This window comes from Monopterus albus, unplaced genomic scaffold (genome assembly GCF_001952655.1).
Source record: "Monopterus albus unplaced genomic scaffold, M_albus_1.0 scaffold19.1, whole genome shotgun sequence".
Taxonomy (NCBI): domain Eukaryota; kingdom Metazoa; phylum Chordata; class Actinopteri; order Synbranchiformes; family Synbranchidae; genus Monopterus; species Monopterus albus.
Window position 1 is genome coordinate 299,625 of NW_018127899.1, and position 16,242 is coordinate 315,866.

The following is a 16,242-nucleotide window of genomic DNA, read 5'->3' on the forward strand; positions in this document are numbered from 1 at the left end:
GTGTTTGCCCGTGTGTGTGTGCTTTAATTATTTCTCTTTATGAATCCTCTTACCTTTGTGGTAGGAAGTCTACACCAGTGAAGTACCTGTCAGTTCCTAACTTTTTTTTTTTTTAAATTTCATTGTTTTAGCTAATAATATTAAAGGAATAATTCGGCATTTTGGGGAACGCGCTTATTCAATTTCTTGTTTGGAGTCGCACTAGATGTGAAGAATGATTCCGGTCCCATTTTTATATGATAAGCTGTTACCAGAGAAAAGAGTCAGGATAGCTGTTTCCCCCATATTTTTAAAAAATATTATATGTGGAATTCCTCCTTTAAAGTTGGATTTACTATGCTGTTTAATTTTAAAACACAAATATCAGTCAAAAGATTGGACACTTTTCTACTGAATTGAACAGAAAGTGTGTATAAATGTTTGACTTGTAGTATAGAGATAAAGAAATTAAAATGCACTTAATTAAAAAAAAAAAAATTCATTTCAAAATTGATGATAAAAGAACCAGCAGCAACAAGACAATTGAGATAAAGAGGATCAGAGTTGGTCTGTCTGTCTGACTGACTGGCTGCCAAGGGGAAGATAAACTGCTGTTGTTCCACTTGAAGAACAAAGTTGTTCTCGAGGGCCTCTTAAAAAAGGGAGCGAGGCACCTCCATCACACACTTTTAAAACATCTCTAATGTCAACAAAAACCAAAGCAGAGTCCTGTCATTTAGCTGCCTAATATAATACCCAGTTCCTCGTCTCAGTTCACTGCTCTGATGTGGCTCTGATGTGCACATGCCACACCGCTGTTTAGTTTTCCCTGTGTTTTTTATTTTATTTTACCAGGCGTGTTTTGGGACGCCTCCCCTGCTCCCTTCTCCACTTGCTGTGAAAATATTTCACCAGGGATGTTTTTGGACGACCCCCTCCCGATGGGGTCCTGCCTGGCTAATAATAAAGTGCTTGAGTTGTCAAGCGCGTCGGCAACACCCTAATCTGTTCTGACAGCTAGTCCTCCACATATATTCTCGAACGTCCAGCACATGCACGCAAATGCATTTCAGCATGCACATATAGTGCATTTTCAACAGACATTTGCGCTGATGTATGCACATAGGTCAAAAGACAGTCTATCAATCAAGGTGTTTATTGGGGTGAGGGGATAAATGTTGTGGGACAGGGCCGCATGCTGTCACTATGGTGACCGAGCTAAAGGTGGCATGTGCACAGATGGATACAGTGGCCCAGTTCCAAATTGGTCTCTAGGCCTATAAACAATCAGTACCCCTCCCCTTCTCAGCTGTTTTCTGTAGCCTTTTACATGTACAGTAACATTCACACAGGTCTGTGTCTTGTTAAAGGGTCAGTTCACCCGACTTAACCATCACACTCAATTATAGCAGTGCCTAGTCACAGCCATGCAGAACAAAGACAGCTAAGATCATTTCCACGACTAGTCTTAATCCAGCCTGACTAACACACATTCAACACTAACATACAGTAGGTCCAGTGAAAACTATTCATAATGAGCTCTGTGGATTTCTTAATTAACTAAGGCTGTATTAAGACATTTTCAGGACATGTTTGAAAACCTGGTGGAATGAAATCAAAACTATTTGTTTGGCTTGATGCTAATATAGATAATTGAGGTTTTTTTTTGTGCATTTGTGTAATTTGGGTGACCTGTTTGAGTGTGTATTCATTGGATGGTGTCTTTGTAGATGCCTTTGTGCTCATCCCCTGATAACACCTTGATGACCATAGTGAAAGAGTGCCATCTTCAGACCGAGGTAGCTGGGAGATTATGTGTGTGTGCGTGTGCATGTGCTTGTGTGTGTGTATAAGTCCAGCTAGTTGATGCTACACCCCCACCCGTCCCTCTGGCCCAGCTACACTTCACATATGACACACACGTGTAGTCCATGTGGTTCCGATTAACACAGATTGGATGTGTGTGTGTTTGTGTGTCCGTGTGTTCAGTTGAACGTGTGTGGGAGTCCACTGCATGGTGTGAAGTTTATGGTCTGGCCTGTACTTTCAGATGCTCAGTGAGACATGGACGTTATATCCTCAGCACATCTCCATTTACCGTTTCAGCTCCGTGGAAGCAGGGCTGACATCAGCAGGATTTGAGTCATACACATGGATGTTTTTGATTTTAGGGCCTCCAGCTTGCTTGAGATTTGTTCTACATTTGAAATTCTTCCTTGTATTTTCATAGACAGCCTACAGACTTTTTGTGACTGTATTAGAAATGAATCAACATAAAATCTATATTTGTTACTTTTTAAAAGTTCCTTTGCTTTAAATGTGCACTTGAGTGAGTCTGTAGTGAGTGACAGTCGAGAGAGAGAGAGGAGGAAGAGGAGGAGAAGAGGAAAAAGAAGGGGAGGAGGCAGAGGAGGAGGGTAACAGGACGAGTGAAATGTTCCTCATTACCAGAGTCGGGGAAGCCAGGAGCTGTTCATGGATTGACCTCAGAGACAGACAGATAGAGAGGAGGAGAAAAGTGGAGTTCACATGGAGTGTCTCCTTTTTCTAGCCACCGCATATTTGTTCAGAAAGAAAGAGATCGACACAGAGGGAGAGAAGATAATGCATCTTCTCCCGTAGAGCAAAAATAAGAAAAACGTGACACCTGGAGTACAAAGTGAGAAGCAGATAGATAAGAGACGACTGAGGTGTATTTGTGTGTGTGAGCCTGTGTATGCTGGAGAGCTGGTGGATCGTACAGCTCTGTAATGCTTTGTGGAAGTATAGGACTGCTAAGTGACCTGGTTACACCCTGAGGTAAGCATGGATCTTAAACACTGTGAGTGAGTGTGTGTTTTTGTGTGTGTGTTGCTCAAATTTATTCTATTGTTTTATTTTAAAATCAGTTAATTGTACTGTTTTTGATACTGTAAGTGGTTATTTTTTCACTATACCTTTGAATGAGTTAGTGCTGCCATATGTAAAAGAAAGTAAAAATTGTTCTTTAAAATTTAATATATTATTAGTATGAATACTGATAGCATCCAAAATAAATAAATGAATAAATAAAGAAAGTCTGGTTAGTAGGTTGTCGTTGCAAGTTACCATTCAAATTAATTTGAGTCAAATTAAATAACACTATAGTTCAAAATGGTTTAATATTAAGTGAAATATATTTTCCTTCAGTTTTAATTTACCTACACTGAGGTTTTGTTTTTAACGCCGTTTATAAGTTATAATAATGACAGTCTTTGATATTTTGATGTTATTCATAATTTTGACACTTCAGGTTTGATGTAGGATTGACAGAAAATATTTCCCAAAATGAATTAATGTTTAAAACTCCATAATTCATGACGAAGCACTATAAGTGTGGATTTGCTGCATTAATAGCAAGGCGATTATTTAGGGGGGGAAAAGTTTTTAAAATTTAGTCCCTTATTTACAATAGTAAAAATTGTAGAACTAATTTTCTTAAAGCCTTCATATACCATGTGTATGTATCTTTGTGTGTGTGCGTGCAACTCTATGCACGGTATCAAATGTCCCGTTGCAGATGGGTTGGGTTATTACCAGAAACACACAGTGCTATTCTTCTTTTCCCTCCCTCTCTTCCCCCTTTTCTCTTCCTGCACAGAGTTTTCATGGTTTATCAAGAACAATGACACAAACCTTGTTGATGCACATTTCATGTCAGTGAGTTGTTCAGAGCAAAAATAAGGAAACACAGCTAGGACCAGAGAGGGCTTCTGATAATTTATGACTTCCACTTAGTGTTTCTTAATAGAGGGACAAATTAGGCCTCACATTATTATTATTACAACCATTAGATGATAAATATCATCAGTAATAAACACAACACACACACAGAAGTGTGCAATTCCTTTAAATGAATTATTGTTATTAGTGTTAATTACTTAGGGTACCCGTATTTGTCCCTCAGGGAGTCCCCGAGCTGAGCCGGTTGTGTTCCCGACCGGTCACCCGGCCAACCAGGTCAAAGGTCACCTATTTAAGCAGCTCAGGTGACACAACTGTGTCTGTCAGGCATTGTGGCCACCTAAGAGTGCACTTAGAGACCAGTCATTTTGTTGTTGGAGATAAAATGGAAGATAAAGAAAGAAGAATGATGCTGAAAATCTGAATGCAGGACTTAGAAAGCGCATTGATTTTTGGACCTTTATTACTGTACCCTGGTTTTCACAAGTAGCATAGTTTTAATGGGCTTTGCCAAAAGTGGGTAGCAAAGAAATTTAAAACAAATCAGAAGATTTTATCAGCAGCAGAAAAAACATTTTACACCACTGTTACACTCTAAAAATAGGAGGAACGGGTAAATAAAATTTATGAGGAATTGTTTTAAATATGAAACAATTTTTTGTGTTAGACAAAGATAAAAGTGTTGATACTGAAAGAGGTGAGACGCAGAAAGGTAGACGGTGAGAGGAAGTGTGCAATGGATAAAGCACAATGATAAAAGCTGTTCAGGATCAAAGACTGTGTGCTGGTGTTTTCATAGATCATGCTGAGACAGAAACAGTCAGGCTCGTGTGTTTCCCTGTCTGTGTGTGTGTGTGTGTGTGTTTTTTAGTGCGCACACATGCAGGCCATACATGCACCCACATGGTGTGCTGCATGTGCGTTACATATGAACTGCAGTTTCTCACGGCTATGCTGTTGATGCCGTGACTGACAGCCTTGTTAAATTTCAGTAAAGCATGAGACGTGACATGAAAGTGGCTGGTGTGTGGTTGAGTGTGCACACGTAAAGTGATCCATACAAGGGCACCAGCTAACCTCTGAACCTCGTCTTAAACGGCTAAGTGCTGCTTCTTATTCCCTCTCAGCAGGATCGTCTAATCAGAACCATAGCGCCACAGCGTAGGCCTCTACACACTTAAACACACACACAGAAATGTTCTAGTTTCCACATACCTGGAGTGTGGTGTCTGTTTGGTCAAGCAGATTTTCTGTATACTTACCTGTGATTGCGATAATGTTCAAATGGTTTAACTATATGCTGCCTGGGTGAATTAGATTGTGTGTGAGTTTGTATGTGCATTTCCATGTGTGGGTGTGTGTTTTTGGCACCTCACGCGTGCCCTGCACCTCGACAGTGTGTTGACACAGTGATTATAGGGCAGCTGGTACACATTGGCCCTTGCTCCGCCCTGCATTTACTGTTCTAATTAGTTCCTGTTCCAAATAAGAGAGAGGAATTTTAATAGAGAACCGCTGGTCTGCTATCGAGCTCCGCATACACTGTGGTGGAAAGGCACCGAGGCTGTTCTTAATTTTTTTTTTTTTTTTTTGCTTCAGTGATGACATATAAGTTCCAGTGTGCAGTGACTGACATGACCAAATGTGTCAGTTACCTCCAAAGTCGCCACTTCATTTAGTGTCTACGCTTGAGGGTGAAGACTGAGCCCTGTAACCTAACATGACCTCACCATGACCTTTCAACTCCTCAAAAATTGAGGAAGGGTGGAGCAGGGTCACGGGTGAACAAGGGAAAGTTAATATCTGTCACTTAGATGTCAGTTAGCACTTCTGCCACAGTGGTGGCTACAACTATGGACATCGGGTGTTTACATATTATTTTAATGGCATTTAAAAAGAAAAAAAAAATTTCTGTTTAGTTTGATGTAACTGGCAAACATTTTTGCTTCCTTTTTTTTTTTTAAGCGTTGAGGGTGATGAAGTGTTTAGCTGTAATTCACAAGAGTAAATGATACTACTATAATGTGACTGATTCATAAACACTGGTTCTTATGAACCGTATGCACATAATGTTATGTTTATGGTTTGTGTTTAGTAACATCCTCTATCCTCTGGTTTCTCTGCAGGTGAAGAAATCACACAGTGAATCTCATGTTCCAGAACCTTCGGACAACAGGTACGCTCACACATGTCTGTCGTGTGTGTGTGTGTGTGTGTGTGTGTGTGTGTGTGTGTGTGTGCGCGCGTCCTTGGTTTCTGGCCATGTTTGAGAGAGGCGAGGTTTCGCTGCAGTTGCTGTGATGATGTCATCAACACTTTCCTAAGACCCCAAAACACACATGCACACACACTCTCAGATGAAAACATGCGCTGATCCAACCAAAGGACAGGAATAGTGAGTGGTAATCCATACAGTCATTCATTCATATAAATATTTGAGGCTGTATTGATTACTAGGTTGACAGAAAAATAATTCCCAGCTAATCTGATAATGGATCAATCCTCTTAGTCTTTTTTCAATCAAAAATAAATTTCACTGGTTTGAGGTTCTAAAATGAGAGATTTAGCTTTTCTTTGTCATACTATGTTATGGACATTAAGCAGGCCTCTGGAAAGTTGCAGTGAGCATACTTTCACTATTTTTTGTCACTTCATGCGCTAAAGGATTAATAGATCATCTTAAAAAATAAAAGCAGATTAATCAACAGTGAAAACCATCTACAGTTACATGCCTGTAGCTATTTATTTGACATAATACACCAAACATTGCACTACGATGCAGGATATTTTTCAAGGACCAGACATAATGTGAAAACCAGAAAAACACCAACTCCTGCTATTACCTCTTGAGAGCAGCAAAACAGAGGAAAGAAAAAACAGTGGATGAACAGGGACATAGAATCATTTCCTGCTGTTGAGAGACAAAAGAGAAGGATCGAAGAAGAGTGCTGATGCACACACGAGAGGGTATGAGTGAAAAGTGACAAAAATGCCATAATCTGTGAAGGTTTTTATTGACGTGTAGGGGAGGTATTTTAGGCTCCACTCAATATCTCATACACAATGTTGTTGAAACGGCAATCAGTGTTTTCAGTGTACAGGAGACAAACGTTAGTGTAAACAGGAAAAAAAAAGATTTGACAGAGTTGATTTAGTGTTTATCTTTTGTGTGTTCTCTCTTTTGCACCCTTTATCCGTGTCTTTGCGTCTGCTGAAAGCTGTATGTTTATACCTGTCAATCTGCCTGTGGGTTGCAGTCATGTGTGGCGATGCTATCTGCCCATAGCATTGAGATGGCCTGCTTCCAGACTGCCACAGACATGTGCACTTTATTTTAGTACACACACACACACACACACACACACGGAATACACATACACACACAGGTAGACCGGCAGCCCGCATTTATTTAGATCTGCCTTCGTTGCTGTCATTTCTCGCTTTGATGTCTCACACAAGAGCACAAGTGTGGCCAACCTGTTGGCAGACACACATGCACACACACGTTCCTAGGAGGTGCTGTCCATTCTCACACTGATGCAACGTTAAGCTTCCGCCAAAGGAAATGTCAGAATGTGGGTTTGTTGCAGGAGCAATGAGGTCTCGCAAGTGAATGTTTTATGTTGCTTTATTAAAAACACATCTCTTACTGGGGATTATGGACCCTTGGGATAGTAGTTGTTGCCACAGTAACAACTAATGGAGATATATGAAAGACAGACTTGTACTCCACAGTAAATATGCATCTTCATTCTATTCATGTTTCTGTTTACTTCCACTTCCACCCAGCCACGCAGACGACATACACTCGCACACACACTTTTGCTTTGCCATTACCACCTTGTGTGCTGGTTTATCCCAGTGATGCATGTGGAACACATTGTAAAACTAAGGCACGCTGGCAGGCTGCGGGTTTGTACTGGAGCCCAGAAGCACACACACACTCATACACACAGACTCTATGAAAGAACCAGCAGGCCCGCAGACGATGTCTAGCGGCTCTGAACATGTAAGCTAGCTTGTACAGAGAAGGATGACGTTTATGACTCTGTCTGTGTTGTGTGTCACTGTATGTGATTCCTTAGATATGCGGTATTTCAGTATTATTCTGGCATAATATCTAGAAGTGGGACATCCTCAGCTGCTATAAGCTATTTCTGTTGTTCTTCATTCAGAACTCTCAGTTCATCTAATGTCCTCCATCCTTCTCCCCCCCCGTAGGTCTATGGAAATGCAGGACCTAGCCAGTCCTCATAACCGAGTGGGAAGTGGAGATTCGACGGGCTGCAAACTGGACAAGAATAACCTTGGAAGCCCCTCCATCACCACCAATGGAACAGGAGGTGAAATGGCAGAATGTGTTCGGTGCATTTAATAATGGACGGGCGATTGTGTCTATGGTTTAAATATTAGTTTTGCTATTTAAAGTATCATTTTTACCTTAACATTTCTATCATGGTGTCTTTTTTTTAGGCCAGTTCTATTTTTAATTTCTATTCAGTCATCAGTGAGAATCCTAAACATTCGAAAGACAAGGTTTCTGCTCAGCTACCGAATAAGATTACATGTGTATATATATATATATGAAAGGCGTAACTCTTTCGCTTTCTTATCAATAGATAAATGAAAAGATAAATGTTTTGTTTTACAGGTCCCCTATTTCCTAACAATTACTTTAGAGTTTCCTTGAAAGAACCATGTAGTTTAGTATTAATTACAGAAAAATAGGGATAAAAGTTTTAAGACAGATTTTGGTTTCTTAGTTAGTCCACTGGGTAGTGTAAACTCCAGTTAATATTTATTATGCATTTATTAATTATTTGAAGTGGTATTCTTCGTTTATGTAGACGTGGATGGTTGTTTGCAGACAAATTTAACTTTTTGCATGTGTAGATCTGTCCTCTGAATAAAAGCCTCAAGTTTATGCTAATTTAGCATCTAGAAATAACTGGAAGTGTACCAACTGATCGCTCTCTAATTTCACCTATAAATGGTACCAAATTATATGGCTCCTTCCAGGAACCTGCTTTAAAAGTTATTTAGATATAAACTGAAATTTACAGACCTGTAAAATAAAGTGTTACCGAAAAGATTGATACCACTGTGATATCGATATACCTGAAGCCCCAGCCAACAATCGCTTAGCTGGAAATGGGAAAACAGCTAGTATGGCTCTGTCCAAAGGTAACAAAATTTGTACAAAAACCTGTATGTAAAAATGAGCTGTGTTTTTAGAGGACGCTGTGTGCAAGGCTATCTCTTGGCAGGAAACTAGTGGAGAGTCCAGAAAGTCACTGTGTCGAAGTAATAAAAAGTCTGGCACATAAAACCTCAACTTGTTGTCTGAACTTAGTTCTTTCAGTTTTTACTTATTAAAATTACAAGATTTAATTGAATTTCAGAGGTGCTGGAAGACTAATTTTGTTATCCCTGGACAGAGCCAGGCTTCCCGTCTTTATGCTAAGCTAACCAGGTGCTGGCTGTAGCTTCATTATTTACTCTACAGAGTGATACCACTCTCATCTGATGTTCTGCAAGAAAGCAATTAAGCTTATTATCCAAAAAGTTCCAAACTATTAGTTTTAAGTGCTCTTTAGATCAGCTGTTGTTTCTAGCTAAAATGACAACAAGAAAAATACTGAGTGATGTCTTTCACAGCAGTCACTGTCCATATTCTGTTAAACCCACCTCTCCAGATGGCACATCAACACCTCCTGCTAGGACCTAAGCACTATACATATTTACTGAACATCCTTTTTGTTGTTTGTTTAGGGGAGATGCATTCAGTTTTTTTCAGTTCATGCTCCAGCAAAGGCTGAATGCACATAACGAAAGCTGCTTCAGGCAAATCATTTGATGACTGTAATGTAATGTAATGAAATCTATTGCCAAATCACCAGCCAGAAAGATTCAAGATGCAGAGATAAGTACTTTTTGAGAAATTGCAACGACGAAAGAAGACACACACATGCAAACACACATCCACGCTGGCATCAGGGCATGAGTAAACCACTGAAGAATGTGTGTAAACACATAGTGAAGCACTTCTGCTAACCGCCTGGCAAATTGTGTGTATATGTGTTGGTTGAGTGTATATGTTTGAGTGCGAGCCCAAAATCCCACTGGAAACTATTTCCTCTACAAAAGCATTAAAGCATCACCGCTTTCTCCTCTTTCTCTTCCCCATGTCCCACTCTCTCTCCGTCTTCCTTTTGTCTTTCTTCTGTCTGTTTTTTTTTTCCTTCTGATCCTTTTTTCTATCACCCTCTATTTCTCTCTCACTTTTCTGTCCAATGGAGTCAATTTGTTGTCAGAACACTGGCTATAAGTGCTTCTGTTGATCTGTTGCTGATTTAACAGGCAGTGGAAACAGCTTTTAATAGTAATATAATGGAAAAAGTGAGATTATGCATTTTAGTCAACTTGATGCATCAACACACTCACAGAAGGAGCTGTGTTCAGAATGGATGTAACGGTGCATTCAGGGTGTATTAAGAGCCCTTTAAATCATTTTTGATGAGCTCACAGTTAATGGTTTAAGCAGACGGAGCCAGAACTACATACTCATAGCCAAAACAAACTACATACCCAACATTCCCCTCACCTGACATCAGCCAGGACTCAGGCCCACGGGCCATCTCCATAGCAACTCATTTGTCTTCATTAGCGCTTGTCCAATGGCTTGGGTTGCTCACTGAAGAGATTAATGAAGTTGCCTTGAATTAAATGGAGTTTTCAGATGCTCGATGATGATGATTCTTAATCATGTTCGGAGGGAAACAAGAAAAGTAACAGGAAAAACAGCAGGTTGGATGTAAAGGCAGTTAATGTGTGGTTTTCCTTTGAAATTTGGGATCATGTGGCTATACACTGACTCATACCTTCATGATGATGTGGTATTATTCAGTTTTTGTTCTAGTTGTTGTGTTCTGTTCTATTAGACTGTTAGTTTTTAGCTAGGTGTACCTAATAAACTGCCAACCAAATGTATATTAGCTGGTTTAAAGGATCAGTTCAACATTTTGGGAAATAAACCTATTTACTTCGGAGTTTATATGACAAGATTGATATTTTAATATAGGGGTGGGTGATGTATCCAAAAATTCAATATCACTTATTTTCAGTGTGCTGCATTTTGTTACTTGTTGTTAAAGAACTTATAATCAGTATTTTTCCATATATAGGCTACGTTGGATCACATGACTACTTGTAAATTCCTTGTTACAGATGATTATCACCAACTCTGTAGCATTCTTCTACTGAGCAGTGGCGTCTTTCAGCTTTTTTGTTTTGGTTTTCTGACTCAGCTTTCCTGCTCTGCCTAATCAACATAGTTTTTAACCTCATCAAGAATTATTTACAGCAAATAAAGAAATAAATATTTTGTTCTATCTGTCCAGCAGACAGAAAAGGTTTGCCTCATACTGGTGAACATAGCGAAGGGAATATGGACTTTTATCAGGGGGACACAAACATGACTCCAAACAGATGCTAATGTTGCTCATGTCTGCTGGATATGTAAATAGGCAAAGTTGCTAACAAAATTTGCCATTTCAACTTTTTAAGGTAACAATATGTCATTGTTTTGTTTACAGCATATTTCCACCAAAAGGTCAAAATTGCAGGTTTACATGAGAAGCTATACAGTAAGGAGGCAGTTTAGCAAACAAGGGGAGAAGACTAGCCTGGCTCTCTCCGAACATCAAAATCACTTTCCAGCACCTCTAAAGCTAAACACTATATACTGTTTGGTTGGATTATGTGGATTATACAAAGTGAAAAAACAAATATTTATATACAGACTTCCTGTAGTCTCTGCTAGTCGCCTGGCAGCCTCACGGTGGTGATGTGTTCATTTATGAGCTTCGGGGGTGCTGGTATGTTTTACCTTGGTGCAGATCCAGGCTTGACACCTCCCTTTGTCTCCGTTTTATTGTGCTAAGATAACAATTTCCAGCAATTCAGTGTGGTCTCGACCTTCTCATAAAACTCTCGTTAAGAAAGCCAGGAAGTGGATTTCTCCGAATGTCGAGCCGTTTCTTTTTTTTTTTTTTAAACACAGTATAGTTCAATGTAAGTGTTTGCTTTTTAGAGGAAAAAATCAACACTTCCCACATACTAGAGACTGGCATCTGGTTCTTAGCGCATCATATTCTCACCACCTTCCCGCCTTGCACCCCTTTAGGTGAAAACATGACCGTTCTAAACACGGCTGATTGGCTGTTGGGCTGCAGCAGGCCACCCAGGCTCCAAGGACTATGGTACAGAGGTGCATGTGTGTGAATCCAAGGCCAAAGTCATACACCATTACCTTAAATGCAAAAGGAATGTGTATCTTTAGGTTAGGCCGGCTGTAGATCTGATGTTTTCTGTGCTGGAGTTGCTCTGATTTTCATTTGCTGTGCAGTGTCCTCTGCTCTTTGGATCCCATTGTGAATGTATCAGTGTGTATAGAGTTATTTCCTATTTGCAGGGTTCCCACAAGTCAACACATTTGAGAATCTGAATTTGCCGGCGAAGCACATTTCATGGTTTTTATACTCTTTCTGAGCTGAACAATGGCATTAAAAGCAAAGAAAGAATAAAACCTTAAGGTCACAGTTCTATGGATTTCTATATCAGTTATAGTGGGAACTCTGTACACAAAACTTTTTCACACTGGAACTGCATGGTACGTTTCTGCTCTTTACTCAGTAAGCTTCCTTTGTGTGTATGTGTGATGCTACTTTACTTACCACACTCCTTAAACACAGATCCTTTCCCTCTTCCTTAAGTGAAAACAGAGCCTATGAACAACAGTGATACGGTCACTACGACAGGCGACACAGTACTGGACACATACCCAGGCTCAGGTAACGCACAAATCTGCACACAGAAATGTAATCGTGTACAATTTTCTCAACCAAAGGAGAAAACTAATTCACATGTACTAGTCAGTTCTATAAACGCTTTAATCCCATGACATATTGGCTGTCCTTGAATTGCATCATCTTTGCTGGCAGAGGCATGAGAGTGGGACATTTTTACAATTTTTATAGATTGGCACATGACCTGATGGTGTTTTACTCTACAAAATGCATACAAACTGGTACACAAAACCATTAAGCAAGTCACAGTGAGGGTTTAAAGCAGCATGGTGTTTAAGCTCTGACATCTCACTGACCACAAACAGATGTTGTGTTTTACTATGAGGCCCTCTGTGAGGGTTCCAGGGACTACAGTGCTCTGTAAAGAAGCAGAACTTGGCTCCTCGCCATTTGAAAATGCTTCAAATTATGTTTACTGGAACAGCAATTCAGCTCAAACAAGCTGGAGGCCTTCAATTGCAATGCTCAGGTGTGGTTTTGTTAAATGTGAGAGAAAACAGAAGATTAGAGTTGACACCATCTGTAACCTAGTTTTGCTTTGTTGTTTTTGATTATTGTGCTGTTTTTAGTAATCACCAGCAGCGGATACAGTCCTCGTTCAGCCCACCAGTACTCTCCTCCCCTCTACCCTTCAAAGTAAGTCAGATTGTCTTGTTAACATAACAGATGTTGCTTTCTAAGAATCCTTATTGGCATCACTCCCAGTATACAATTGGCAAGATACAAGATTTGATCCATTTACCCATTACATTACCTCCTATATGTGATAATCTGCTCAGGACCTGGCTCACCCATCTGTCTATGCTGCACCTCTCTCCTCTTCCAGGCCCTACCCTCACATCCTCTCCACGCCAGCGGCTCCTCCCATGCCGACATATGCCGGTCAACCCCAGTTCAGCAGCATGCAGCAGTCAACCGTCTATACCGCCTACTCCCAGACAGGACAGCCCTATGGACTCTCCACCTATGGTATCAACAGACACACAAAGACACACCGTGACATTCAGCAGCTGATCTCATTGGCACATTTAAGACAATGTTACAAGCGGTTTTCACAATTTTTACATTTTATATAAACCAAACTATTAGTTAATAAAGATAATAATTTACAGATTTATCAATAATTAAATCATTAATTGCAGCCCTAAAGAGAACACATTTAAAATATACTTAGACTGAAAATTATTGGGAGAAAATGTTATTGTAGACATCATGGCATTCAAACTTGTCTTTCCTATAACTGAACAAAAAAAGCAAAGAAATGAAAATTAGTTTACGCTTGTTTACTGATTGACTGTTGTAACTGGCAACATAATGGTCCAGTTTCTGATGTCAAGCAGACCAAACACATGCGGAGTAGGCCTGATGGATGTGATCGAAATCGTCCTCAGTTAACTTGCCAGGTTGCTGAGGGGAAAAAAATTTAAATATTGAAAACAAATGATACTCTGAGTTATTTTCCTTACATGTATGACAGTGACATCTTGAAGCCAAAACAAAGAGTTACATAAATGAGATGCATTTAAAGTTTAATAAATAGCATTTAATCAGTGATGATAGTACACGATGCACTATGTCAAGCAAACTTTGATTGTGTTTATACTCCAATATTTAGTAGTGCAGTTTCCAGTGCTGTAAAGTATTTGAATCTTATGTCATATTCACTGTTTGTTGTTGTAGACCTCGGCGTGATGCTGCCGGGCATCAAGACGGAGAGCGGCCTGGCCCAGAGTCAGTCTCCCCTGCAGACAGGCCTCAGCTACAGCCCCAGTTTCACCACACCCCAGCCTGGACAGACTGCATACTCACCCTATCAGATGCCAGGTCGGTAGAAAACAACATCTTGTAAAACAACAAAGTGGCCTCTGCTTTTCTCATCACTTCAACTCAGAAAAAAATAACCATGCATTCTTCTAATGCTGAAAAAACTGAAAAATGTTCAGTATTTTGAATTCTTGCTGAAAATGGTCTTACTTCTGAGCATGCTGTGTGACACTGCACATTTGTCTTTGCTTTGCTGTTGCTCTCTCAAGGTTCCAGTTTCACTCCATCCTCAGGCCTCTACACCACCAACAACTCAGTGTCTAACCCCGCCAACTATACTGCCACACAGCAGGTACAGGTGTGTGTCTGTGCGTTTGCCCAACAACATAAACCTTTGGCATTCACTTTTCCAGGCCCATTTGCTAAGCGGTCAAGTGAATGCTATTTTCCTCATTATACTGGCTCAAACAAAAGACAAGGATTTTGCATGGTGCGGTTGTGATGGTATTTGAGACCAGAAGTGGTTTTACATGCTCATACAATTTTCCTCATTCAGAACTGATTCAAGAAATAAAATCTAATTATACTGTGACTTGCAACAGGGAAAAACCTAGGAGAGAAAAGGTGAATTTCAATGTCCTGCAATGATAGATGTGGTTGTTTACAGGAAGAAAGTTGAGGCTTGGCTCAGTGGGTGGATTAAGGGGAATGTGTGTGTGTGTGTGTGTGTGTGTGTGTGTGTGTGTGTGTGAGTTTAACAGAAAAAGGGAAAGCAAGCAAGGGAGAGGAAGGCTGATAGAAAGCCAGCTGGTGTGCATACAGTGTATGTGATTATGCATACCTACATACACACTTTTCAGACTGCACATCAGCCATGCGTCTGTGTGTATTCATGTGGTGTGCTCCACTTTATAAGGACTTGTAGAGATGTACATAGTGACAGTTTTAGGGAGCTGACTCATAAAAGCGCCCATCTCCACTGGTTTAATAAAAAGCAGCAATACAAGGCTTTAATTGTTTTGGAGATATAAACTACAGAATGAAGGGTATAAAAGATGTGAGAAATGAGAGGGAACATTGTAAAATCTGTCTTCAAAAGTTAGTCTGAACCTTTCCAGAAGAGCGAAACATGTTTTCTTTTTTCTTTCTTTGTTTCTGTCCTCACTCTTTGCATGGCGTCTTAATTCATGTTATTCTCTGCAGGATTACCCCTCATACACAACATTTGGCCAAAACCAGTATGCCCAGTATTACTCCGCCTCCACTTACGGGACTTATATGACCTCCAACAGCGTGGATGGCACAGGCTCCACGGCTGCTTACCAGCTGCAAGATCCCACTCCCGCCATGACCGGACAGGCCGCTGAACTTCACCCAGGTTTGTATTAAAAAGAAACACAGTCAGATTACTGACACTCCACCGCAGTTCTGACTTTATAAATATGCAAACAAATGTCAGATCTTTCACCGCTCCTTGATTGTGGCCCCATAATCTTGTTTCCAGTTGAAACATACCACAGTTTGGGTAACTGAGTTCAAAAGCCTCGTTCAGCCATGATGAAGAACAGGAAGTAACTTCAGACTGTAGCCATAGTTACCTGGCATCATGTTCACTAATTGGAGAATCAGTATGTGTTTACATTCGCCTCATACTTTGATTAGTTATGTTAATTATTGCATTTTTTTGCACAAGTCAGAAAAACTGAAGAAAAGACTAAATAAGGAGGAGCTAAAGTGTAGCCACATGTAAAGAAATTTTGTAATTTTCTTTGGTTTATCTTGGCTGCGATTCAGAAAGCCTGGTTAAAGGAAATTATCATTCTTCTTGTCATGGCACTTTCCCTCTTGCTGCCCTTCTCACTTTTTTTCTCTTTTTTTGCAGTATTTTTTTTTTTTTGGTTCACATTCTCTTTTTTTCTTCCTTTATCCA

General features: G+C 40.0%; 1 protein-coding gene across 9 annotated transcripts in view; it reads left to right on the plus strand.

Annotated features, from left to right (window-relative positions):
• eya4 (EYA transcriptional coactivator and phosphatase 4) overlaps positions 1 to 16,242 on the plus strand; it is a 48,917-nt gene that overhangs the window by 20,114 nt on the left and 12,561 nt on the right. For 3 of the 9 annotated variants that reach the window (XR_002274398.1, XM_020593455.1, XM_020593454.1), the window contains exons 3-10: positions 5,808 to 5,857; positions 7,903 to 8,024; positions 12,456 to 12,533; positions 13,118 to 13,184; positions 13,375 to 13,517; positions 14,229 to 14,372; positions 14,582 to 14,670; positions 15,516 to 15,690. Coding sequence is in view for 8 of the 9 variants with exons in the window: in XM_020593455.1 (XP_020449111.1) it covers positions 5,808 to 5,857; positions 7,903 to 8,024; positions 12,456 to 12,533; positions 13,118 to 13,184; positions 13,375 to 13,517; positions 14,229 to 14,372; positions 14,582 to 14,670; positions 15,516 to 15,690 (868 nt within the window). In the remaining variant the exon portion in view is untranslated. Of the gene's footprint in view, positions 1 to 1,759; positions 1,779 to 2,469; positions 2,779 to 5,807; positions 5,858 to 7,902; positions 8,025 to 12,455; positions 12,534 to 13,117; positions 13,185 to 13,374; positions 13,518 to 14,228; positions 14,373 to 14,581; positions 14,671 to 15,515; positions 15,691 to 16,242 lie in introns of those variants that run through there. The other 6 variants (XM_020593456.1, XM_020593457.1, XM_020593461.1 and 3 more) reach the window with 5 other exon arrangements.